We start from the raw sequence: 27,167 nt of genomic DNA on the forward strand, positions 1-27,167 counted from the left end.
ACTTCAGTGAGAATGACTATCTTTACTGCAGGCATCAAATATGTGCGCTATGGGTATGTAATTCTACATCATTTTGAAGGCCTTGTTATTTTTTCTTCTTCTTCTTTTGAAGATGAAGTATATATATATATATATATATATATATATATATATATATATATATATATACACAGTGGGGATCGAAAGTTTGTGCACCCCTTGCAGAATCTGTGAAAATATGAGTAATTTTCAAAAAATAAGAGAGATCATACTAAATGCATGTTATATTTTATTTAGTACTGTCCTGAGTAAGATATTGTACATAAAATATTTTAACATTTATTTCACAAGACAAAAAAAGATGCTGAAATTATTAAAATAACCCCACTCAAAAGTTTGGGAACCCTTTGTTCTTAGTACTGTGTTCTGTTACCTGATGATCCTCGACTGTCTTTCTGTTTTGTGATGGTTGTGCATGAGTCCCTTGTTTGTTCTGAATAGTTAAACTGAGCAGCCTTGAAAGTGAAAACTTTTGGAATTTGAAGATCAAGGTAAATTGTACTTAATTTGTGAACCGGGAAACATACAAGTATCTTCTGTTGCTTACGAAGGGCAGAACTAAATGGGAAAAAAAATTATATTTCAACAAAATAAGGCAAATTTGGCCATCTTCATTGTGTTCAAAAGTTTTCACCCCCCGCTCTTAATGCATCTTGTTTCCTTCTGGAGCATCAGTGAATGTTTGAATCTTTTTAAATAGTTGTGTTTGAGTCCCTCAAATGTCCTCAGTGTGATAAGGTTAATCTCAAAATCATAAAGTCACTGCTGGAAAGGGTTCAAATATGCAAAGATACTGGAAAACTGAAGAATCTGCAGGAGCTTAAAGATTTTTCTGAAGAACGCTGCTCAGTTTAACTGTTCAGAACAAACAAGGGACTCATGCACAACCATCACAAAACAGAAAGACAGTCGAGGATCATCAGGTAACAGAACACAGTACTAAGAACAAAGGGTTCCCAAACTTTTGAGTAGGGTTATATTAAGAATTTCAGCATTTTTTTTGTCTTGTGGAATAAATGTTAAAATATTTATGTACAATATCTTACTCAGGACAGTACTAAATAAAAAATAACTTGCACTTAGTATGATCTCTCTTATTTTTTGAAAATTACTCATATTTTCACAGATTCTGCAAGGGGTGCCCAAACTTTCGATCCCCACTGTATATATATATATGGGTTTGTGTCATTGACATAACTGTCAGCATTTTGTATAAAAGTACCACATAAGAAAGAAATGTATCATCTTATGAATGCTGTTTATGTTTCTTGAGCACCAAATCAGAATATTAGAATGATTTCTGAAGGATCATATGACACTGAAGACTGGAGAAATGATGCTGAAAATACAGAGTACAGGAAAGCAGTCAGTGTAAGATATTCTTTTTTTTATTATTATTACACGTCAAAGGGACAAATATTTTAAGACAATTTTGTTTGTAAATACACAAGCAACCTTTATAAACAATCATAAGCGAACTTGAACCAGATAAAATCATTTTTATACATATATTTTACAATGGTCACTGGAGCATGTCACTAACTACAGGTGAAAGAGTATTGCTTTATGATGTATAGTACAGCTAATAATTACATTTGATGTAAAAGCAAAAATAAGTTATTTAAATATCAATTACATATACAGAATGTGCAACCTTGGTTAATCATTTCATATATGTAATTAAGACCAAGCTTTATAGCATTTAAGTTGAAATAATTAACTGGTCATGGTTAGTTCTATAATTAATTAGCAAGTGATTATAATTTTTAAATTTTTTTTTTTTTTTTTTTTTTTTTTTTTTACAGAGATTTGAGATTTGATACCTCAACCATGAACATCTGTCCTGAAAAAAAAAAAAAAACTTTTTGAAAAAAGAAATAATAAACGTGTCAATTTGTAACCTCATTTTATCCACAATAGAATTGAAAAAACAACTTTCTTTAATAAAGTGCATTTTTACAGTATCATTTCATGAAATATAGTTTCAATTTTAATCACATAAAAAGCCTTATTGTTTTCAAAGCACTCAAGTGAAAGCATCCATTCTGGTACACAAGAATCTTATTGATTCTCTACTGCTTAAAACATTCATTAAAACCTTGAGCATTACGGTCTATAAATTGTGCTGGGTAAGATATAAACGAGTAAACATGAGGGAGAAATACAATTCTGAAGCACGCTTTCAAAAAGACACTGTTTCCTAAAACTGCAAGTTCTTGGGGAAACACGAGTGGTGTCTTTTTATAACTAGAAAACCAAAGGATTTGTAGAAGCAACTAAATGTACTCAATCAAAACCAACCTGAGAGTGATTGTGGGAGAAACACGCTTCATTGTGCTTAGTTTGGAGTGTTGGAATGCTTTAAATCTGAGCAGTGAAGACGTCATGTTAATGCCTAAGTGACGTAACTAACAGACGTCAGCTAGTCTGCCAGATGCTGTCTTTGGTGAGAGAATCACCAGATGTGTGCAAGAAAAAGTTATGTCCATAACACTTTATTCTCCCTGAAACACACAAACACATGCCATTTGCATTGTGTTCTGAATGACAAAATAAATGAATCTTCATGGATCTTTCTTCCCAATTTTGAACACTTTTATCAAATGGGTAAATTACCAGTCTGTATATTTGACTAGTGTCAGAACACTCCAGTAAGTTAGTCAGTGAAAGAGTCAAGTTTCGATTTGATTTACTTGTATTTTAAGGCTAAGACTGTGTGCTTTCAAGAGCTTGAGGCTTTTTTTTTTTTACAGTTCAAAATGTCTTCAACACCCCAGTCAAAGTGCAAGGCAATCTTGGACAAAAGACAAAAAAAAAAAACAACCACAACAAAAAAAACCACCTGTACACATTTCACTCCAGCAAGCATATTACATCTGCGTGATGCATCATTTGCATCAGAGATGAGTACGATAAGAGGTACACAATAAGCAGGAGTATATTTTCAAGATAACAGGCAACATAAACTGATAGAGCTGCAATAAAATTTGATATACCGCCGATATAACAGCCGAGTAAGGGATGCACGTTTAATATTGTGTGTTTGGAAGTCCGGGAAGATTAAATGTGCTGTGAATATCGAATATTATATTGAGCGGATTATAAGGATTGATGCTTAAATGTCACCTTCAAAACAAACAAACAAAATGAAACCGTTTGTACAAACATAGTACACATTTTCTAAAACCGTGACCAATAATTGACCTGAAATCAAAATGTGCTTTGCTCTGAATATCTCCATATGGCAAAGTCATGCTTTTTGGAATGACTCACCCAAAAGAACGCATCTTTTCATATACATACTGGATGCTTTGAGTGATAAAGTAATATTATACTAACGAACCTGCATGAAATGACATTGCTTTGGCCAGGTGAAGTTCTCTTGATACTCAAGTGCTTCAGTAAGCACTAAATATTTTTTTTCTTTCCTTAGTAATTCTCAAACTTCCTGAAAAAGGGATTCAGAAAAGTCTACAAATTCATACAAAAGCAAAAATTCTCAGAAAAAAGTGTGCTTGCTTTCGACAGGCAGATGTTTCAGGCCAAAACTAGATGTAGGCTTTTCAACAGAAGGTTCCATAGAAACAATAACAGTCCTTGGAAGCCAGATCAGTCATTTCTGAAATTGCCAAAAGGCTGAGATTATAAAACAGAAAGCTGGGAGAAAATTTGGCAGCTGTTTTCCAGGTCTGTCCCTTCGCCAGCAAAGTCTAATCCATTTAGTCAAGTTCATAACAGCTCGTGTTAGTATTATGACTGTCCTGAGCTGCTGGCTGTGACTAGCTGGGCTTCACTGAGAAGAATACGTATGTGATGGTCCTGCTTCAAGCCCGCTTCCCTCACTTTCACCTCGTTCAAGGATGACACGTGATCCAGGGTGTCAAAGCCTGCAGCCAATAGAAGGGCAGAATACATGGGCATTCCAATTGACACGAGCCAATCAGACACAGATCTCATGTGAACAGGAGACACTGGCTTCCGACACATGTCAGTCAAGCCTCCCGAGGGAATCTGTGGAGAAAAACAAAACACTAAGTGCTAAATGTTGGTGCTAATGCAGTGAATTATGTTCTAATTTGACTCACATGCATGTGCTACATGAAATAATTGAATCTGCTGAAGTAACTCACAGCCATGCGGTGGTCCTTGCGGAGTTGTTTAACTCTGATCTGATCCAGACTGGACGCCACGTCCTTCACTGGCTGCTGAAAGTCCTCTGAGTACCTCTGTACTAAGAGCTGAGGGATACCACAGCGGCCGTGCTGAGAAACACAGAGAGAAAATGAAAGATTAGCCAGGAAAACAAGATCTAGTGAATTTCACCACCTTGTTTAAGCGATTGGAAAACATCTTTAGCAACCTTACCCACAGATTCAGTCATCAAAATATGACAAATATGAGATTTTGCCTTGCTAATGCTGTATTGTTTTAAGCTAAGCCGTGATTAGCGCCAAGCTAATGTGAGCAGCGCAACATTCATCTCAACAGAAATGATCAGATCATAAAGTTTATTTCATGTGGCTTTTTAATTGACTTTACGGCTGATGGAGACCAAGCATTCTTAGAAACGGAGGTTGACTCACAAACAAGCAAACTTTATGTGCAAATTACAGCATTACAAGGAGAGCAAGATTTAATTGTTAAATGTGAGATTCAGGACAAAAATGCTAACATCACCCTGTGTGGCATAGCTAAGATCCAGTTGAACCATTTTCAGCATGTCTTTGTTTGCATGCCAAATGGCAATCTTTAAAATACACAATGTGGCTTCATACTATTGCAAACCAAGCAGTTTTTTTATTGTATTTAGTTCAATAAGGGCAATACTTGGCCCTCTTTGTGAAATAATCAACAATCCAAGTACAAAGCTTACACAAGCAGAGCACTGATTTTTTTGATAGTGCCACAGAGACACAGTGTTTACACTCCTCAGGGAAATCAAACAATGAACTGCAAACAAGCTGCGAGAGGAAAAAGTATTTCATTTACATTACACACACATCAGCTTTAACTTACAAAATCTACCAAAAGACATTCAAACTATTTATTATTCCCAATTTGGGGTACATCCGATAGGCTGTGGGTCCAGGCATAATATGACTGGCTGCCAATAAAAAGCACTAAAACTCCAGGCAGTCTGAAACAACAAACTGTTCCAGTGTTTTCATTATAGGTAGGGGACATTTTTCACCTCTTATTCACCTTTTCTTTTCTTTTTTTGCCTTTGAATCAGATTTGTTTTGATGATGAGCGTGGACATTACATACCGAGAACCCAAGAAGAGTTACCAGATTCAAGACGCTCTCTAGCAAGTCCTCAGACCATTCCACTTTCCCACTGCTTTTGCTGCCATGACTGAAAGGATCCAGGATATGTGATAGTTATGTCTGTGCTAAGCCATGCATTTAGCAATTAAAAATAGCCAAAGAAAAGAAGGTTGATTAATTGTACAGACTCCAGCAGAGACCTACTGCATAGATACTAAAGGAATATCTTCTTAGGAAATTGATGAGTGGAAAGTAGTCTTTAGATGAGCACTGATTAAAATGAATGTTCAAAAGAACTTCCAGCAGTAAATGAAAGTGAAATACACCAGCCATGACTTTCCAGGGACAGTGGCATGGTTGAGTCCACCCCCCTCTACTGTTAATCATTCTGATTTTGTTTAGTCTGCTAACCGTTTTATAATTGCTAAAGTGCTGCCATTTTCCACACCATTTTTCCCATATGACGCAGTTCATAAAAACTTGTGGTCACATGAACATTAAGCCCATTAGGCTATACTGAAGGTTTCCTCGAAGTTCTTCACTGCCCTGAAGAGGTTAGCTCTAACCACAATTAAAAACGTCTGAGCAAGCTAATCAAGGTCTTGAGAATTACTAGAAAATTACAGGAAGGTCTGCTTGATCAGACTTTGAGCTAAAATCTCCAGGGCAGTGGCTCTCTAGGGCCAGATTTGAGGAACTCTGCCAAATGATACAAGTTTATGATTCCAAAAAGTTCTTAAAGGGATTCATTTTTGTGAATGCTATAGACTCTACTACGACCTGACAATTGTGGTAGGCCACAGCATTACTACTAGATTAATCTGAAGTGAAATCATGACTTACTTTATCAGAGTACGGCTCTTCGGTGAGGTCAATGCCTTCCAAGTGCATCCGGTCCTCCAGCAGAGTCTCCAGGTCGGTCATTTTGGCATGGGAGATCTTCCTGCTGAGGGCAACTTTAGCTCCGTGGATCTGAGGACATGCTGATTCAGGCAGGTCAGACAGCCAGGCTGGACTCAGGGCTTCTGGAGATTCACCAGGTGATAATGGCATTGATTGGGAGCTCTCGGAGGGAGTGGTTGGGGTGAATGTGGGTTTTGGGGGTAGAGTTGGTGTATTTGGCACTGAACCCGACAGCACTAGTGGAGAGTGGCGCAGACCATTCGGCAGACGTTCTTTGGACTTTTTAGCAGGCACAGGAGGTGGGACAGGTGGCTTTTTAGGGTGAGTCCGTGGAGCAGGGCTAGTTGGGGCAGAAACTGGTTGGCCGTGTGAGGTCTGAGTAGCAGGAAATGGACTGACTGTGTTGAGATGAAGCTGTGTGGGAACCATAGGTCTCTGCATTGAGCCCATCTCTCTTCTAGCCTTATTGCTGATCTGGTTAAATTTTGATTCTACAGGATCGGCTTTTACTTCCTTTTTGCTGCTCTCTGGCCTGCCTTTATCCTTACTCTCACTCTTCATCGGATCGAAGGTCTGCACCCAGTGTATATCCCCCAGAGAATGCGAACGCTTCCCAGACTCAGGGGTCTTCTGGGGGCAGTCTAACTCCTCACAGCTTCGGCTGACCAGTATGCGGGAGGTTTGTCCTGCTTTGGAGGCCTTCTTGAGACCCAGGCTATGCAGACTGAAGGCCTTTATGGGCCGGGGCAGAAAAGGCTTCGGGAACTTGCGTTCTTTCTTTGCCTGCTGCTGAAGAACTTCTGTGGAGTGAGTCATGGGAAGAGTGGGATAGTCTGGAGACCTTACACCCCCACAATCAAATCCAGATGAACCACGGCTGTGGCGCGACGCCTTGCGGCTCTTACCTGAAACAGAGAGTCATGCTTTCACATAAATTCATCAATCACATATAATACTTTCCTCAAAGGCTTCAGATGGTACTTCATGGTTGGTTTGTTTTTTGGTTACTCAGAATAACTCTTGATGTAGATGATCTGGAAGTGCTACTGTTGTGGCAATTTGGTTACACACATGAAAGTGCAGCTCTCCCACTTTCTTATTGATGCATGAGCCAAACATATAATACACACTATTATTGGTGTCGTTTATACATCATCGTGTAAGTGAAAGAGCTGCAAAATTATGTGAAACAAAACTACTACAGTCTGAAACAAAGTGATGAAAACTGTCAGGAAATAAAGTGCAAAAAAAAGTGGGCAGTAGTTCATTACATATTTCAATTACAGATATGTTGATTAGTTGTATAAAATTTTTAGGGATTAAGAGTTAGTTTTGGGTTAAAGTGTTAAGTGTGAGTGTTAAGACAGTAAGTAAAGAGAAAAACCACAAATTCAGAAAATATTTATTTTGAAAGCACCATTTTCTGCCAATTTTTTTCACATCAGAAGTTAATAAAATTATGAAGCAAAAAGATGAAAATTTATATGCAGGGACCTTGAAAATAAATGTACAAAAACATAATAAATGATAATGACATGGTTGAGGAATGAAGAATCTGGAAATGAAAGAAAGGAGCATCCATGGATGCATTTAAAGTATTTTTCTTGGGACATCAGATATTCTTTAACAAAATCAATGACTCAAAAAACAGATGAAAAAAGCAAGCAGACCAGAATGCTAAAGAGCACAGGATGGATTTATTTTTCACTTCACACAAATTTCTGATTCGTCCTAAACAATCATACTCCAAACACACACACTTACACAGACTCATACACTGTCATACACAACAGGAGGAGGGATCAGTCAGTGTTATGAGATGCCAGTAGGAGGTTAGGAAGACAACAGAAGAGTGAAAACCTTGAAATACAAAATTTGATTTGGAAATACAAAATGAAACGATACTTTCTCTTGGATAAAATCCTTTAAAATAGTAGATTAGCTCCTACTTTTACACAATCTATGCAAAATATCACCTTTTAAATGTACGTGGCTCATCAACTCCATTTTGTATATATATAGTCTTTTCTTTTTAGGCACATAATAATTTGTGCAATATGACAACAACAACACACCACACAAATATGGAGTGATATATCTTGAAATGGCAAAGGGAGAGACTTTAAATGGGTCTTGTGTTCTAAAACATTCTCAAAATCATCACGTTTAAGTCCTGCTGTGAGCACAAGCCTTGTTTTTGTTTCTCTGAGTTTCTGTCTTGTTTCTCTTTGGATTTTTCCAAGGCAGCGGATGAATTTTGATCAGTTAGCAATAGCAAGAGTTGCTCCAGCTTTTGGATTTGTGATTTCTAGCTGAATGGAAGAAAGCAGAAGCAGGAGTCTGGGTAGGCTGGATAAGAGAGTTAAAGGAATGATGACAGAGTGCCTCTTGAAGCAGAGAAGCAGATAGAAAACAGAGCACAGCAGATGGACAGACAGACAGGCTTAGGTTAAATCCAGATGTGATGACAGGATCTCATTGGCTGTTAGGACACTGAGTCATGGCAGAGAGAGGCGTGGCCCAGAAGTGAGAGGATGGTGTCATGGCATTGCTACACTAGGCTGGACATGGTGATGCGGTTGGAATGGAGATGCTAGACAAGCGCCTGATTACCATTCTCTAGGTTTTCATTGCTTTCGTAGCAACCAGAGTCCCGTGGGGAGTCGGCCATGAGGCCACGCCCCTCACAGAGGAGTTTCTCCTGAGAGCCAGAGAGGGCGCTGCGCTCCGGATCACTGCTACCTAGAACACACACACACACACAAAGTTAAGAAATGTATACACTTAAATATTAATCTATAAACAAGAGGAAAAAGTGTAAAGTTGTTGGGGGTGATCCTGAGTAATCTGAATTACCATTCCTAATGGATGTTAATGCCAACAGATGCTTATATCCATGTATTATACTGACATTTTAACATTTTAGTATATAGTGTTTTTTGTTTTTTGTTTTTTTTTACAAATGTTAAAATGTTACAAAGATTTCTATTTCCTATAAATATTCTTTAGAACTTTCCACTTATCAAAGAATTCAGAAAAATGTATATACCAAACTGCACAAGTGTTTCTCCCATTGATAATACGAAGTATTTCTTGATCAAATCAGCATATTAGAATGGTTTCTGAACGATCACAGGACACTGAAGATTGGAGTAACGCTTTTTGAAAATTCTGCTTTACCATTACAGGAATAAATAAAATGTTAAAATACATTAAAACAGAAAACATTTCACAGCATTACTGTTTTTATTGTATTTTGAATATCTGATCATCTTTCAAATATCAAAAACTTCTTGAACATCAGTGTGTGTGTGTGTGTGTGTACTTACTGTCGTAATCCTGCAGTAGTTCTACAGCAGTCATCAGAACGGCACGGTGCTGGGGGTCTTTGATATTGAGTTCATCCAGATCTTCTTCCTCTAGTAGCTTAAATGTATCCAGGTCTTCATACCCATTAAACAGGAACGTAGGCATGTGCTCCTAAAATACACACACATACATTCACAGATTACACACCCTGTAGAATAGCAGCACTATGTAGCTAAACATACCCCACTCCACCCTCATCTTCATCTACGGCTGGATTTATGTGTGGGAATGTTTCCAGACCTCAAACTCTTTTGTGATGGCCAATTATCATTATATTCCATTAACACACTAAAACAACACAATGAGGCTCAAAATGCATCCTTGGTGTCTATTGTGTTCAACTGTAAGGTCTGTAATGTGACGTTGTTTAGAGATGTAATAATGCAGGAGCTCGTGGGAGGTCTGAAGGGTGTGTTTGTCTCTGTCTTTAAATACATTTTTTAACTGGCATCGGGAAATGACCTCGTCCCACATTCTCAGCTAATCTGCTTTAACAAGAGCTGACCATCTTTTCACACAAGGATCCACTTTTTCATGTTCTCGTCTCTCCCCGCTCCCTGCTCTTACATTCTGTCAGTAAAGATGAAAGATGAGCCCCACACTCAGATTTATGTTAGATGATTATAGACATATCAATCCAATTTTAAAGCATGCACATATCTCAAGAAATGACTGTGCGTGTGAGTTTGTGTGTGGTCTCGGTCTCACCTTCAGGTTGATTCTTTCCAGAAGCTCCTCGACTGAGCTGGGCTTGGGCGGCCTGCCCTTCCTCCTCCTCCGGACCGATCGCTTAGGCTTCTCCTCTTCTTCAGCAAGAACATCCACATAGATGAACTTAAACGTGCCCACCTTGTTATTGAGCAGACCCATCCATGTGCCCATGGGCGGCTTGCTGATGATATCAATTACATCTCCTCTCTTGAGAGAAAAAGAGAGAAATTTAATTCGATTCAAAGTTCTTATGAACATATAATAAGATGGACCATTTCACGTTTAATCACACTGGGTTGTAAAGGTCTAACATTTAGTTTAAAATAAAAGTAGTATTAAACAAAGTCATTGTCAACAAATCTGATTAACAAATCTAGTACCTTAAGTTTGAGCGAGTCTGTGTCATATGGACTCGGTGTGAAGTCAGTGTGAACTCTAGCTCTGCCGCAGAAAGGACCTCTGTATGGAGGCTCTTCATCATCACCATCCTCACTCCTCACACTCTCTCTGTTGCTGGCTGATGAATCTGTGGTGCTCACAGTCTGTCCACCTGCGAGAAGTTCGCCACAATCATTACAAAAGAACTGGTTTCATTCAACAGGCAAAAATCATTAATCAGACTGCCAGAAAAAAAGCATAGATGTGATTTAAGGCACCATTAATGTCTGTAGCACAAACATTCAATGATTCAAAAGTGATATTTTCTTCAATATATAACAGAATAAAACAGAATACAGAAACAGGAAAAAAGTAGGACATGGATTCATCTATTCATCACTTATTAATTGGATGGAACGGAGGCAGATCTGAATGCAAGCTTGCAGACAATTGTAAGACTAAATGCTTGGAGTTCAGCATATGTCACCAGAGGGTAGTCTATAGTTTCCACTGGAAGACTGATTTATGACATTTTGATTAAAAATGTCAAGGCTAAAACAATTGAAAAAAAGAAGAAACTTTTCATGCCAGCTTTAACACAGTGTTCGACATATACACACTCACCCATACCCACACCCACACCCACGCACAAACACTTACTCATGGAGCTCTGCCCACTGAGGGAGCTGTGCAGACTCTCTACAGACCCTCCTGCCTTGAGTTTGGGTTTCTCTAGAGAGTCTGTGTCTGGCTGAGGAGACTGAGGACAACTGGGTGTTCCATCTGGACTGGACTATTTAAAGAAAAGAAAATAGAGAATTGGGATTGTATTATTATTTATAAACCAAAAATATATAAAATGGACAGCATGTGACGTATACAATATAAAGCCAACAAAAAGAACTCTTGCTTGCAGCACTACTGTGATATTCATCCTCTAGTGTAGCAAAGTAATTACACTAAGTTGCCACTAGGTGGCACTCCAACATATGATTAGAGGGAGCAGGACATGGCGGTGGCACATGAAGTTCACTTTGCACAGATGAGCTCAACACTAACTAACACACATACATATCCAGAGATCTACATTAAACATGCTAAAAGATATGAGACATGTCATATCGATGTTAATTCCTGCCTCAATTGTAACTAAAACCTAGTGAGCTGCTTACAGAGACAGCATTTTAAAGCATCATTAGTGACAAACACATTTTAACCAGCATATAAATACAGGCAGTGAGTGTGTATTCAACACTGCAGGGAATATGGGTGTGTTTAATTGGACTGAGCTTGTATCCAAACTCTAGGCTACATAAAGAGATGTTTGACCCTAGTTTGAGACATAGAAAGTAGAGCACACATGTGCTTACTTCCCTCTAGAGTAAAGGCAGGGTCTCACCTCTGAACAAACCTGCTATAAAGCACATAACTCAGCACAGTAAAAGCAAGCCCACGGGCATCTGTGTGTGTACCTGTTCAGAGAGAGACCCAACATATTTCTTGGACATGCGCTTCCTCATAGTCTCTTTGACAGACTTGACTTTCTTCCCTAGAGAGATACGGGACGTGGTGGGAGATTTCACAGCGTCCCTGTACAGAGCCTCCTGCTCCTTAAGCCAGAGAGAGAGAGAGAGAGAGAGAGAGATTAAGCACACTGAAAGCCAGCTGAACAACACAACTGGATCACAAACACTGCAGCTGCATATGAGAGCTGGAATCAAGAGGAAGCGAGAGAAAGAGTGCATGTGTACTCACACTAGGCTCGGCTGTGTTGACCACATGGAGGGAGCGATTCGTCAGGTCAAATCCTCCAAAGCTACACGTTCTCTGTGGAAAAAATACATAATTACTGTGAATTGACAAGCAAATGAATATATTTAGATAGAGTCATTTTAATCAATTCAAGAGTCTCAATGATTCATGCTGCTCTTTATAATGGAAACCACACATTTTAAAATGACCAGCTGCCAAAAGAAATAGTTCATGGTATGACCTGATTTCCTATTTAATTCAAAATAAAACCTTTCAGCAGTTGTTTAGTATCATGTAAATACACCAATACTTTCTTGTCAAACCTTGATGAATGAACTTAAAATTGGTACTGAAAAAATCATGAGAAATAAAAAACCAATGTGAACAGACTTAATAAAATAAAATAAAAATAACATCAATCAAAATTTCAGCATTCATGCTGAGGCTGAAAGAGGCATTTCCAACCCAAAATAGATGAAAGGGTTCACTGATGAAGATCACGGTCATGTTCACATTCACGATGAATGACGATGAGGATCCACAGATGGCAGACTCTACAAAGCTGCAGAAGGAACTCTATATTATTTATCTTCTTCTAGCACTCTCCATTGTCTCTCAAGGACTACAAGTTTCAATTATGCTCTGACACACATGACTGACTACAAGAGAATAGATCAAGAAATGAAAGAAGCTCAGGGTTGGGGAAAGATAAGATTTGAGGTATTTTCACTTTTTACTTCTCTTTTACACTATTCTTAGATTATGAGATTTTGACTCCATACTGCAACAACATGAGTCTACAGTAATGAGAACAACTGATGGCTTACTAGCAGTCTAAGGGATTTCTAACATTAATAATCACCTCAGAGATGGGTAAAGATTTTAGAACTGCATTTTATGACAGCACAGATTATATTTCAGTATCAGACTTTGTCTTGAAATATAACTCAAGCAGTTTGTCTGTAAACTGTACCCTACTGTAATTCTCTTCTGCAGCTTTGCAGTAGCCTGTTCCTCCAGTGCAGCAGGAGGCACTGTAGATCTGCTCTTCCGGCACACTCACAGACTTCTGCTGGATGCGTAAGAGCACACGCTTGGTGCAGCGATCCATGCTGGATGCCCACTTCCTGTTCACATCTCTTTCGTCTTCCAGGAGCCAACGCCTGTCTGCTTTGCTCAGTGTTACGGGCCTAACCAGCCCCGTCCAGTTCAAGTGACCGTAAAGGCTGCGTTCCACCACGTATGTGATGTTGAGCTCACTAACCGCCGTCCTTCCCTTCAGACGCCTCGGTGGAAACAGCCAGCTGCCCACTACCCCGCCCACACAGCTCTTTCCTTTCTCCCTGGCCAATGGAATCTCACGAGTGGGAGGGGACGTGGGCAAGGTGGAGGAGGGAGCAATGTTTTTTTGAGCACTGCAGGAGCGCTGGTAGAGTAGGTGCTTGGTGGAGTATGCATAGTTCGGATCAGGTTTATTGCGCTGCCACATGGAGACGGGTGGCCGTTTGGTGTTGTTAATGTCATCTAAAGACACTAGAAGGGGGTGTGGCTTTGGGCGGGGCCTAGTGAGGCCGTAAAAAGCGTAGACGCTGTCAGTACTTACCCCGTGTGATAGAGATGACAAGGCCTTCCGCATCTCTCCGTCTGTAGCCGAACGGGAGACTTTAGCATTATCGTCTGCCAAACACTCCAATTCGGAGAAAGAGGAGCCACTACCCCCCACTACACCCAGTCCAGATCCAGCACTACTCTTCCGCGGTGGGCGGATCAGGCCGTGGGGATGTGCGCCGGGGGTCTTCACTAACTTGTGAGCAGGTTTCCAGGCGTCAAGGCTACTGGTGGACGGCGAGGTGGTCAGACTGTCCGTGTCCCCATCCAGAGAAAGCTGCTCTTGGGCAAGAGAGGACAAAGAGGAGTCTGTGCACTGGGCCGGCTTCTTGTGGATTTCAGCATACAGTGCGTTTATGTCATCACATAAGGGAGCTGCATCCAGACTGAGCGAATCTGCAGAAAAAAAGATCAAAACAAAAACTTCTCTAAACTGAAATTATCTACAAATCTATGCCATTCAATACTGTCCTATTAAATATTTAATTGCAGTGGAATAAGGTATGGAATACAACTGATGTCAAATAAAAAAAGATTAAAATTAGAGATGTACAATATACAAATTCTGGCTAATACTAATAAGCTGCTAACCAATTTCATGTTCTGGCTGTTAATTGATATTCAAATTCTGTACTGTTTTGTCTAAATGCCATTCAAAAACATTTAATGTCAGAAAATTATAAAAAAGATTTCATGTCAGTAAGATTTTTTTATGTCGATGCTTACTAAGGCTGCATGTATTTAATAAGAAAATACAATAATATTGTGAAAAATTATCACACTTTTTGAGATTTGCTAAATAATTGCATATAACAGTGTTAGTAAACTAAAATAAATGTTACACTTTAATTTAAAAAATATTGCAAAAACAAACTTTATGCCATAAAATAAAAAATAGATAAATAAAAATAAATAAAAAAAGTTAATGTCATTCTTTTTCTTAATTCTTTTTTCAGCTACCTTCTGAGCCATGTCTTTTGCTGTCATCCACTTTGATGAGTTTCTTGCGGACACGTCGAGTTGAGTTGACCAGCTTGTGAAGCCTCTTGAATTTCACAGAGTCCTCCTGCTCATCATCTGACTGCTCCACAGACTACAGAGGGAAAACTCAACTTCAGTATTATATCACCTCATATGAACATAAAACACATACAAAAAAAAAGAAGGGAAAATGATGGCTTCAACTGGTATGAACAGATTATGACATGTTTAGGATGGGCTTTTGATATTAAGGACATGACTTATGCAGTATGGAGTTATGTGTTATGAAATTCAGAGTCCAGGAAAAACACTTAAGTCTGGTTTTTGAACACCAGATGAGAATGAGTGAGCATTTGTGGTGGAATAAATCATTTTCTTAGTCCAAATGAATAATTCAGAAAGGGACTATACTGTTGAGATGATTTATGACCGGATCACACCCCCTAATAAACATCTACCATATCCTGAGCTCTCAGTTAACACATCATTAATGATACTGAAACCTCTGATACACAAAGACAAAACCTCTTTAATCCATTCTACCAAAACCACAAACTTGCACATTGCAATTTTGAAAAGAGTCCTTCTACTCCAAAAACATTCTGTTCGCTAAACGTACACCACATTATGGGATGACATGCTATTTTTTAACTAACAGGATATAATCTGTGCTAACCACAGACTGTTTTTAAACCATCGGGAGCGACTGTGCTGTTTTGACCCATTTCAATGATCGGCAATTATACCCGTGTATCCCAACACACCACACACTTAAGTGTTCCACTAAATCCCTGAGATTGAATGTGATCTGTTACTGGAAATCTACAGTTCAACCGCATGCACACACAAAATCTCAATTGTTCACCATAGGCATTGAATAAGCTTTGCTAATCATTTAGGGCCACAATGGCCATCGTTTAAAAAGAAGAGGAATCATTGTGATGATGGACGAGGCGGACATACAATAACACGGCTCAAACTGCACAAAGTGTATTCCGAGAAACGGAGCAGAAAAATTCATTTACATAATAATCAAAAGCAGCCATATGAAGAAAATAACATCAGGACAATCTCATTAAGGACTTAAGGGTTGCTCAAATCTCATCAGCAGCAAGCTTACAAAAATCACATTTCAAACAAGAGTAAGGGTTGAAAGAAAGAAGAAAGAAAGAGAACTAAAATAGAAGAATTTGTGTAAAAATGTGTCCAGCTGTGCTCCTACCAGAGTAGTTTTTCTCTAGGTTAGATGTTAGCAGTCCATGCAAAAGTCCAAATGCAACACCATTTCATACAGAGATGAACAGAAACTGTAAACAGTTTTTTGAAGGAAACTCTGCAATATCTGGAGGCAGTGGGGGACTGTGGCAAAAGGCATGAGATTGTGTGTCCGGAAACATTTTGAGGTCTGCCATATGACCCCTGAACATCCTTAATGGTCTTCAGAGGAGAAAAGGAATGTGGGCCAGAGAGAAGAAAGGCTGGTCTGGTTGCAGTCCATTCATATAGAGATACAGTACATCCTCTGTGACAGTGGCTACTAACACTGATTCCAGAGCAGCTCACTCCGTTGGAGCCATGACGGATCATCACATACTGAATACAGCTGACACTGATCTCATGACAGGGGAACCCTGTGGATACACAGCAAGCTCTCAGTGTTCTGACTAATGTTAAACTGAGCTCAGATCAGTGGGATCCCCAGAGAGAGTTGTGCCCGTTGGTTTAACCATTAACAGACTAGGGCTGACCCATTTCCAATTATAAATAGGAGATCATCAACCCAGGGGCCAAGATTCCTACAGAGATCCATTTTTTCATTTAGACACTGAGATTCGATTTGCTCATGCTGATATGTGGCAGAGACAGGCAGGAAGAAATGTGTGTTTCAGAAACACCCCCAGGGGCTCGGGAGATACAGGGTCTTTGTTTGAATAAGATTTGCTTACCTCATTTCCTCTCCTTTTGCTATAACGGGTTAAACAGCACAAAGGGAGAATCTCACGAACCAATGTCCGAGTCATATTTCAACAAAATAAAATTATTACAAAAAATTATATTTTGCAGAATGAAAATAAATACTATTTATTTTTTGTCTTCCATCACAATTAATTATTTTTTTTAATTCATTTTCCTAAATAAAAGAAAATCTTAACCGATGGAATGTGGAATGTTTTTTTTTTTAAAACATTATATACACACACACACACACAGTATTATCAAAAAGTGGTTTCATTTTTATAATTTTTTTAATAGGGCTTAAATGTACATTAAAACAGTCTCACAGTAGATGTGATTTTGGTGTTAAACATATCCAAGGACATTTCTTCACAGTTTTTGGAGAACTTCACCCACAACAGCAGTATTTATATTTCTCTTCAAATCCATTAGTTAGTAAAAAGGGTCTTCAGTTTTTTTTTCAAATGTAATCCTTTTGGACATAAAATGACACTGACTGCACACACAAACAGCAAAGATGCACAGAAAGCGTTGCGGCAGGAACGAGCAGTGATTCATCTCAGTGGACACAAGGCTTTGCTGGCCATAGTAAGTCATTCTGTAGCTTTAAGCGCTGAGCGAAGCAGTGCTGTGGTTTGTTAACATAAAAAAGCATTGCAAAAACAGCTTAGCTGTTGACCATTAGAAAAGGAGGTGTATGTTTACTTCCAGAGGCTGGAAGCTGCTCAAAGTTTCCATGATAACTATGTGTGTGTTTGTGTACTGGCAGCTTATTTCTCCAAGAGGGCAAACTAAATCCACTGTTACCAAACCTTTCAAGGCTTTAACCAAGAACCTCTACTTGCAATGCTTGGGACGGCCCTGTGCACAGTCAGGCACATATACACAGTCTACACAAAGCATGCTCTTGTAATGGTAACTAGAGCCAAAGTAGTGTGACACTCTTCAGTTAAGATGCACATTACGACCTCATCACCATGTGATGTTTAGTGTGCCAGCTCAACATAAATGAATAGTACTTTAAAAAACTGCATGAACGTGTACATATGAAGACTATGAAGTCATATCAGTAACCTAATAAAAGCTACGTTCAGATCACCTGAACAGCCTAACAATACTCATGGCTGACTACCATTGAGTCACAGAATGTGACCATCTACATTTTTACAGTGAAATCAAAAACTGAAGCATGATACTCAACATCATTATGCATCATGTAAATCCAAGACGATCAACATAAAAAAAGAACAAATACTGAGTGCACATTTAATGTGTTACCTGCAGAACTTTAAAAGAGTCTTTAAGTTTCAAGCAAATGAAAGTGTGTTTACAGAGGTTATAGCAGGGAAGGGGATGAACTGGGTTGATGTAAGAACTACCACTGCCTGAGTTTATAAACCACAGGGTCACTAGTGCGGTCTGCAGAGATTTATCTCCATAGACAGACACAAACATGACATCAGTCAGTACAGTGAGAGACATTACTAACACTTACTGCAGGGGGGAAATAAACTTTGATGTGCCTAAATGAGGTTATGTTGTAAACGCCCTATCAGATCTACAGTCTGGGTGGTTTAGTATAGTACTTACATTGCAGACGGAGGAGAGGTTAACAGTGGGACTGGATCCTTCAGTCCACTCTGCTGTGTCTGTACTGCTGCTCAACTGTCTGTTCCTCTCAAATTCCTTTAACTATGAAGAACAAGAGGTCAAAGAGAGCCGCCCCCTCGCCCTTACACACACACACACACTATCCGTTACAGAAACAGAGTCAGAACACCCCATACAACATTATACACACACACACACACACACACAAAGCTTTCAACAGTCACAAGCAAAATACATTAAAAAGACAGACACATGGACTCACAGAAAAACCATGTCCATTTAAACAAGTTTTTTTTTTTTTTTTTAATTATCTGTATTTATATAGACTATCATTCAAAAGTTTGGCTTTCTGAATGTCAGAAAATGTTGGAATGATTTCTGAAGGATCATGTGACACTGAAAACTGGAGTAATGGCTGCTGAAAATTCAGCTTTGCCATCACTGAAATAAATTACATTTTAAAATATGTTTGAAACAAACAAAAACAAACATATTAATTGATTATAATTGATCATAATTTATTATTAATTGTAATACTTGTAAATTAATTGTAAAACTGTTTTAATGTGTGTATTAATGCATTTTTGACCAAACAACTGAGCATAGGAGTTATTTATAAAAAAAATATATAGATTTTATTTTATTATATAAATATAATTATATTCCATAATAATTTATTAGATATTTGTTTTTAATTGTTCAAATTAATTTTTTAGGTTAAAAAAAAAGTTACTACCCACCCTTATGTCACTCCAATTTCCATTTTTTCCCAGTGGAATAAAACAACAAAGCTGCTTTTTTATACAATAAAAATGCATAATGATCATTGGCTCATCCTGGGTCCATTTTCATTCTACACTACCCATCACTAGACTATCCTTTTTTTTGGACACAAAAAGAAACATAGCACACAAAGACAAAGAACTCAGAACAAGTAAAGCAACATTAATTTAAAAAATACATTTGCATTCAAACATAAACACAAGAGGACAGATAAGTTCATGCATGCTTACAGCATGTATGATATCAACTATCCATAAAGGCTTAGCATTGATTCAAACTTTAGATCTAGTCAATCAAGACTGCTCATAACAGAGATGAAAAAACTACTAGCCCAATGAAGCAGAAGAGACATTAAAGGATGTAGAAAACCCAAATTGGTTAAAGGAATCAATGTCAGCCTTGTGGAGAGAAGGAAGCCACATTCTACAATCATCCATTAGATTGATTATCAGATGATAATGAATCACTATAAATGACAAAAAACAGAGGGGGGGAGGGGGGAGACCTACAATCACCCACAACACCTAAACAGTGAAAAGGACACAAGTAATCAATTCAACCATTACCAGCTAACTCTACATCAGAAATTAGACACCAAAGACCCTCCTTCATCTCAACAAAACATGATTTGCACTAAGAAATCTACTGCAGCTCTCAGATGCAGGGTCAGAACGCATGTATTTAAATGTATGTGAGTGTGTGTATGTAGTTTTCAAGCAAAGAAGGAGCAGAGGGCATCAGTCTGGGTAAGTAAGGTTAGTACACATGAATGTAAGCTAGGAAAGCTCATTTGTTTTACTGTTCGGGGATAATGGGATGTGTTTACCCGTGCCAGCGCCTCCTCCACTGTGATCATCTTCTCTTTCACCATCATCATCAGCTGGATCCGTTCTTCATCACTCATAGTTATCTCACTGGCCACATAGCCAATGTCCTCTCCTGGAGGATTAAAGGTCAAAGGTAAGTAACAAGAACAAGGGAAATCCCCTTTAGGTCAAGTCACTCCATTCAGTGATAATCATACAGTCAAGATCATGTTTCAAAAACATATTTTGAAATCAGCAATATGACAACAGTGGTGCCATAAATTCATATTTGCAGGCAAAAAATAAAATAAAAATGTGGCCCTGTTTTACTCTTTCTGGAGTAAACAAACAGTATTAAAAAAATAATTGCATATTTAAGTGAAAGATGAAACTACTGCCACAATATTTAGTGTTATTATTTCTTCCATTTGTAATTCTGAGTGGGCCATCTCTTCTCTCTTAGTGTCTCTTAACAATAAAAACAAATGAACAAAGAGTTATGAAGGGAGGAAATATGAGAAAGCAGAGTGAGCTTGTTTTTTTTACCTTTTGACGTTTGCCTTGTGACCCCTTTCTGTGACTTTCGAAAGTTCTGCCAGAAGGATTTGTTTTTCTTCTTGTTGTCCCATTTTCCTGTTTGTGAAGAGAGCAGAAAGCCATCAGGGCCATCAAACCCATTAACTTTTGTACAAACAAACAAACTCTGAAATACCTAAATCAAACACTTTACAAAAAAGAACTGACTCTACATCTATTATCTAATCCCTATACTTCTGCCCATCTACAAAACAGATCTTTCAGTCTGTCAACAGAACCTTCCAGTCTGGAATAACACCAAATAATGCCACCAGAGCATCATAATAATAGCTGAACAGTTTTCACAATGGCACACAAACCTGATCCATCTTCAGAGCTGGACTTGTGCAGAGGAATTCTGATGGAAAATATAGAAAAGAATGGAGTTAGAACATGTTCAATGAAACACTTCAACACTGAACATTACATTTCTCATGTATGGCCTCATCTCCTACTGACAGACAGGCAGTGTGTGTGTACCAGTGGTGGCTGGATTTGTGTTAACCAGATGAGAGATAGAGAGATTTCTATGATCCGAGGCAGTAGAGGGCAGTGTGGTGCTGTTCACAGAGCATATGTCAGGCTCCTGAGGCTCACAGGGCACAGATGAGACAGTGAAACAAGATGAGGAAGACAGAAAGTGAGAGAGGGAGAAAAAGGGAACAAGAGCCACCGCAGGACAGACAGACACTGCCTGTTTATATTTCCACTTCTCTGAGGCAGTGCCTTTGGAAAATACCAAAAAATAAATAAAAATCTAACACACGCCATCACTCATTCATGACGGAGTCAAAACATAGCGCACCAAGAATCCACAGATTACATATCGATTATGACTAAATAAATTTGGCCTAATTAAATCCTACTATAACACAGACACATCACATTTCTCTAAACCACTTTAAATAAACTCTTATATACGAAGAGTTTAAGGGGCTAAACTCCTAATACTAAACGTATTGATTACATTTTATTACATTCAACAATTTGGTGTCAATATGTTTTTGTTTACTGGCCTAAATGTTTGGAGTCAAAACCACATTATTTAGCCTTTTTTTTTACTGGACACCCCATTCTGATTTGGGAAAATATCCAGTGTTTACATTCCTATTTGCCATGTGACATGGATCATGTTGACTTTTTCATCCAGTCTGTTGTAAAATACTGTGTGAAACGGGGCCATGTGTTAACTGCCAGTGAGAGGAAACATCTGAACTGAGCAGACTTTCAACAAAACCTAAAATACAGAGGGAGAAGAAAATCTCTCAAATCTGTTGGTTGTACAGATGGGGACATAAACACAAGTATGCACGTTTATGTGTTGTGCTTTTCTTATTTGGATGGTGGATTCTCTCACTCATCCTTGGGTTAAGAAAACAATCTTAATCTAGTCTGCACTAATGTAAACACTGAGAAAGACATGTAAGCATACACTAACAAACTTTCGTGCACCTATGTGCTTAGGTCTGGTGTTCTCCACAGGAAGACAGTGTTTTTACCAGGCACTTGTGCTTAAATAATCATGTGTGCATGTGTGTATGCTTTTTGTTTGCAAAGTCCATGTGTCCAAAATACTTCTATGACATACTCGCTTCTAAAGCTATCAGTATACACACACTCAAGGGAACAGTGTGTGTTTGTGTTTAGTGTCAGGTCAGATTTTACAAGTCATTACCAGCTCTGTGTAAATGTGCTTAAAAACACAGATTCCTGCATATTTCAGGATGTCCACTGCACTCTGACCAAATAAAGACATCAAAGCTGCTCTTTTACTCAAGAGTGTGTTTGAGACACAAGGCATGACGGAGGCCTCCCTGAATTATAATTTCATTATACTGCCATGACAACACAAACTTTCTCTGTTTAACCTCTCGTTCACTTCTCACAGAATCCAAAGGGAGTCTCCTGCTTGTATGCTAACTGCATCCCATGCTAGAAAGGCCTTTTTGAAGAGCAGCTCAGTAAATTAGGCTCCATTCAGTATTTCTGCTATTGACAGTTGTATGCGTGCAAGCATAGTGTGACCAGCATACAATAGAAGCATGTTACAGTCTGCCAGTTTCTTTCTTTCGTTTCACAGGGTGTATTGTGTCTTTACTGGTGCATGTCTAGCAGAATATAAGCCCTGCTATCTGCATTCCTTCACTGTGAGTGACTGCCATGTCCACTATCTCTGAAACAGAGGAATCCTTGGCTTGTTGAGATTGTTATTTGAGAATGTGATGGAAGAACACTTCACACTGGAATATTTACTTTCTCCACAAGCTTCAACTGTGTCCTTCCATTTAGGGTTTTTTCACACCAGGAAAGTCTGCTAGTTCACTTGCTTTGGTCCGGACCATATACTATGTTGATTTCTTTTTTTTTTTTTGGTGCAATTTGCTTTCACACTGCCCTTTTTTGCAAGTGAACCAACAATTGTAAACAAAACCACATGTGTGCTAAGGTCATCCATTCATTGTACAGAAATTTTCAAGCAGGGAAAAACAGGAAGTTCAGAAACAGGCTTCTGAACAGGCTTCTGAAATCATGGAGATTTTTCGTAGTGCAATTGTTATTATTTTACTAATTTTCTGTCATCAGCTACAAACGCAATATGAAGACACTTATGAACATCAGAATAGACAATGTCTTCTATACGATGTTTTAACAAGGATTTTGCGAAGACAGAAGTGCTGGAAGATGACAGAACACCGGCGGAGAAAGCATGCTCTTATGCCTATCATGGCATACTGACAATGGCACTGCGCAGAAGACGGATTAGGTATAAAGAAATTGAAAGTGAAACTTAAACAGCATGCATGGGAAAGCGATTGCAGGCTTTAGCAAGTGTCCGCTAACTGCGCGATCACCTGTAAACACCCACCACCACAATGTGATTTGTGGGAGGACGCTCAAATCGTCCTCTCCTTCATCCTATTGCTGAATTTGCTAAACACATCCACATTTTTGTGCATCTTCTCCAGACTCTTTGTAAATTTGTAAATTTTGGGCCACAATTTTTTTTCAACCACTCAGACATGCAATTAAAAACTTGAAACTGATTATTGGGCTGCAATATGAATCAAAATAAAGTTGATTAAATAAATACATATTTATTTAATATGCAAAGAATATCTCACTAAAGGTGCATTAAGCGATTCTTGAAAAATGCTTTTGACCACAGTGTCGGACCGAGTCCCAAAACACACTCACAGCCAATCAGCTGTAAGGGGGGTGTCTAGTAAAGAAAGGGAGAAGAGAGTGCTAAGTGAGTGCACAGGACAGACATTAGCAGATCGATTATAGATAGCGAGAGATGGCAGATAAAAAAAAAGTGGAAGATTTCAGGGGAACAAAACATTAAAAAGAAGGTTTATGATCAGGCAAGAGATAGGACCCGCTTATATATCGGAACAGCTTCCAGTGGTAGAGAGAACTCAAGGAAAGAATTGGATGCCAAGGTTGCTTTGTTTCTTCTTGATAGGTGAGTTACTTGGATTTTGCTTTTTCACACAACTTTTCTGTTCAGCCATTCAGCCATTCAGCCATCATCGCTGCCAGGGTTGTGAATGTACATGTGGGGCAGAGTTATTAAAATAGGGGCAAAATCTTGTTAGGTTATGGGCGTGTTTGTTTTGGTGTTTTCAAATATCAGCATAATTTTAGTACTGCTTTGAGTGTGCTTGTTTAAATCATAGGTATACTTAACCAAATTTGCTCCCAATATTCATTTGTGAATCTTCAACATTTAAAGGATTCACTTCGTTTATAGAATGTGGTTGTCAATTTCCTTTACAACCTGAACAAAATGGTATGAAAAGAAACTTATTAGCTTTTATTTAAAATAACAGACAACTGTGTTCTGTTTCTGTGAATGTAGCCAGCTTGCCTAATGTCTTTGCATATTATCAGAAATTTCCTTCTAAAGTGTGAGATCAGTCATATTGCACACGTCTTCACTTCACTATTGAATAAGAGGAACATTATGTTGTTTTCATCAGTGATGTATCACTACAGTGATGCATGTTCACTGCTCTTTCAGAGCTGGGAGTGGGCTGACTTCCTCTTTCCTCTAGTCAAACTTCTGATGAAGAGAAACACAGTTCTATCCCAGGGTGCACCTGGTGTCCTGCGATTGCTTGGTTTGCTTCCTTACACCTGGCTTTGGAGTTCAGAACACATACGATTGAGCACAAAATCACATATACAAAGATCGCAAAGGAAGCTTCCAGGAAATGACCTTCACTAGAGGTCATGGCAAATGGAGCTTGAGGGATTTCCTTAAAGCCACACACACTTTAACACTTACATTTTCTCTGTGCCCAGTTACATTTCTACCACCTATAATTCAGTAAAAAAGCAGGTAAAAGCTACTTAAAGCTACTTAAAAGTTTTTTATGATTCTTTGATTAATACAAATTTCAAAATAAAAATATATTTGAAATCGAAACATTTTGTAACATCACAAAGGTCTTTACTGTCAATTTTGATCAATTTAATGTGCCCTTGCAGAATAAAAGGATTAATTTCTTAAAATAAATAAATAAAACTTTTGAATAATAATGTGTATTTGGAGAAAGACTCATAAAGCCAACATAAGACACATCAAGGCGGAAAGAATAAAAGCTGTTCTCACAGAATACATGAAGTCAGAATGAAACAGAAGCAGCATCAGATCTTGGTTCTATGTTTCAGTTGTTGACTGGATTTTAAAATGTGGGTGATGCACTCAAAAGTGAAGGCAGGTGAACCTGAGCTTGCACGAGTAGTTTTAAATGTACTAAATGATTGTAGAAATCCTGTAAATGTCACCAGAGAGAAACCTGTTTTTACCGGAAGGTCCAGTGTGCGTGGCTGAATTGTTCACAATAAAATCTATAATATGCATTTATAAAACAAATAGGATGAAATTTCATTCCATTCTGAATTTAAAGGGACAGGGACATAAAATTATATATATATATATATATATATATATATATATATATATATATATATATATATATATATATATATATATATATATATATATATATATATATATTATGCAGTGGGCTGCAATGTTATTTAATTCCCACTGTTTTTAGATAGATAGATTAAAGAGTTAAATCAACTAATGTTTTAAAATATAAATATTGACTGAAATTTTTAAAAAATCCCCCCAAAAATAAAATCAAAAGCTAGTTTCACAGCCATTACAAAGCATAATACCAGTCAAACCCAGGCACATGTGCACAGGACTGCAGAGACATACAAATGATGAAAGTTCTGTCAGCTCCATTTGTTTTGCATTTATCTAAGCATTCTACTTCTCACCAGAGAGTGTGGATGACGGCAGTAGAATTTAATCTTCCCATGGCATGTGAATTGCTCAACCCTATCGGAGCAAACCAAAGTCCTCTAGTATCCTGAAATTCACAACATGACTAATACATTTTATATTAAGTAAACTGACCCTTTGACAGTTACATAACTGTGTGGGCACAGATGATGTCATGTGTATAGTGTTAGGTTTATTTAAGCAATAATGCTAAATAAAGTTCATTTAGTCAGCTTGACTAACTCCCTCGTGTACTATAAACTCACAGAGTCTCACTGAAGTCTGAATTTATTTATTCCCATCTGTAATCAGTGAGTTTCATCTTAAACATCTAAGAACAATGGACGGAAGGAAGGAAGCCTGAAAGCACCAAGATGACAAGTAGTAAAACGGAGGAATTCACACCCATTCATACACACACACACACTTACATTCAGTGGTAGATGGGGGATGGAAAGACCTGATGTGTGTGAACATATATCTGAGAGGTCAGTAGTCACATTCAAGTCAGACAGCCTACAAATTATCCTTTAGGTTTGGGTAAATCATTCAGCTTATGGTTTAGATATGAAAAACTATCCAGGATCTGATTCCTTAGTATTGTTTATCTTTGTAAAAAAATTTCCACGCCTTTTGAGACACAACCAGCTACTAAACATTGAGTGCACTGAGATTTTCTTACTTTCTCTCAGACTCTGGAGTGGACACCTCACTGTCGATGCCAAATGATTCCTGTGTACACAGACAGCACTGCAGTTAATAACTGCAATCAAACAACAATTTTAATCACCAATAACACACAAATCACTGTAATCTGAGCATGCAGTCAGCTGATTTATAACTGAGGCATTGTGAATGAAAGTGTGTTGTGTTGAAACAGTGAGTTATGGTGATGACATCAGGTGTGTGACTGTCTGAAAAAATATGCACAGCACTGTGGGTCGACTGACCTGGATGTCTGAGCATAGCTGTGATGAGCTGAAGCTGGTGTCTGCTTTTTCCTGTAAAACACACATAAAGAGAGGGTTAGGAAGAAGGACACACAAACACACACTGCCACTGATACAGGGCCACAGACCCATATATGCCAAGAACTTGCTTTGTGATTAAGAATGCCACACCCCC

At 38.3% G+C, this 27,167-nt stretch overlaps 1 protein-coding gene across 12 annotated transcripts in view; it reads right to left on the reverse strand.

Moving 5' to 3' along the window:
• Positions 1-1,802: 1,802 nt before the first annotated feature.
• LOC127938034 (SAM and SH3 domain-containing protein 1-like) overlaps positions 1,803-27,167 on the reverse strand; it is a 184,820-nt gene continuing 159,455 nt past the window's right edge. For 5 of the 12 annotated variants that reach the window (XM_052534399.1, XM_052534403.1, XM_052534408.1 and 2 more), the window contains exons 3-20: positions 26,993-27,043; positions 26,725-26,774; positions 21,061-21,098; positions 20,711-20,797; positions 20,185-20,297; positions 18,555-18,656; positions 14,988-15,120; positions 13,483-14,423; positions 12,423-12,494; positions 12,140-12,277; positions 11,328-11,460; positions 10,670-10,839; positions 10,287-10,496; positions 9,539-9,689; positions 8,823-8,951; positions 6,150-7,114; positions 4,170-4,301; positions 1,803-4,050 (exon numbers count right to left, since the gene is read on the reverse strand). In XM_052534399.1, the coding sequence (XP_052390359.1) occupies positions 3,790-4,050; positions 4,170-4,301; positions 6,150-7,114; positions 8,823-8,951; positions 9,539-9,689; positions 10,287-10,496; positions 10,670-10,839; positions 11,328-11,460; positions 12,140-12,277; positions 12,423-12,494; positions 13,483-14,423; positions 14,988-15,120; positions 18,555-18,656; positions 20,185-20,297; positions 20,711-20,797; positions 21,061-21,098; positions 26,725-26,774; positions 26,993-27,043 (3,876 nt within the window). In that variant the 3' untranslated portion in view covers positions 1,803-3,789. The remainder of the gene's footprint in view (positions 4,051-4,169; positions 4,302-6,149; positions 7,115-8,822; positions 8,952-9,538; positions 9,690-10,286; positions 10,497-10,669; positions 10,840-11,327; positions 11,461-12,139; positions 12,278-12,422; positions 12,495-13,482; positions 14,424-14,987; positions 15,121-18,554; positions 18,657-20,184; positions 20,298-20,710; positions 20,798-21,060; positions 21,099-26,724; positions 26,775-26,992; positions 27,044-27,167) is intronic. The other 7 variants (XM_052534405.1, XM_052534411.1, XM_052534410.1 and 4 more) reach the window with 5 other exon arrangements.

The sequence above is a fragment of the Carassius gibelio genome, chromosome A20 (genome assembly GCF_023724105.1).
Source record: "Carassius gibelio isolate Cgi1373 ecotype wild population from Czech Republic chromosome A20, carGib1.2-hapl.c, whole genome shotgun sequence".
NCBI lineage: Eukaryota > Metazoa > Chordata > Actinopteri > Cypriniformes > Cyprinidae > Carassius > Carassius gibelio.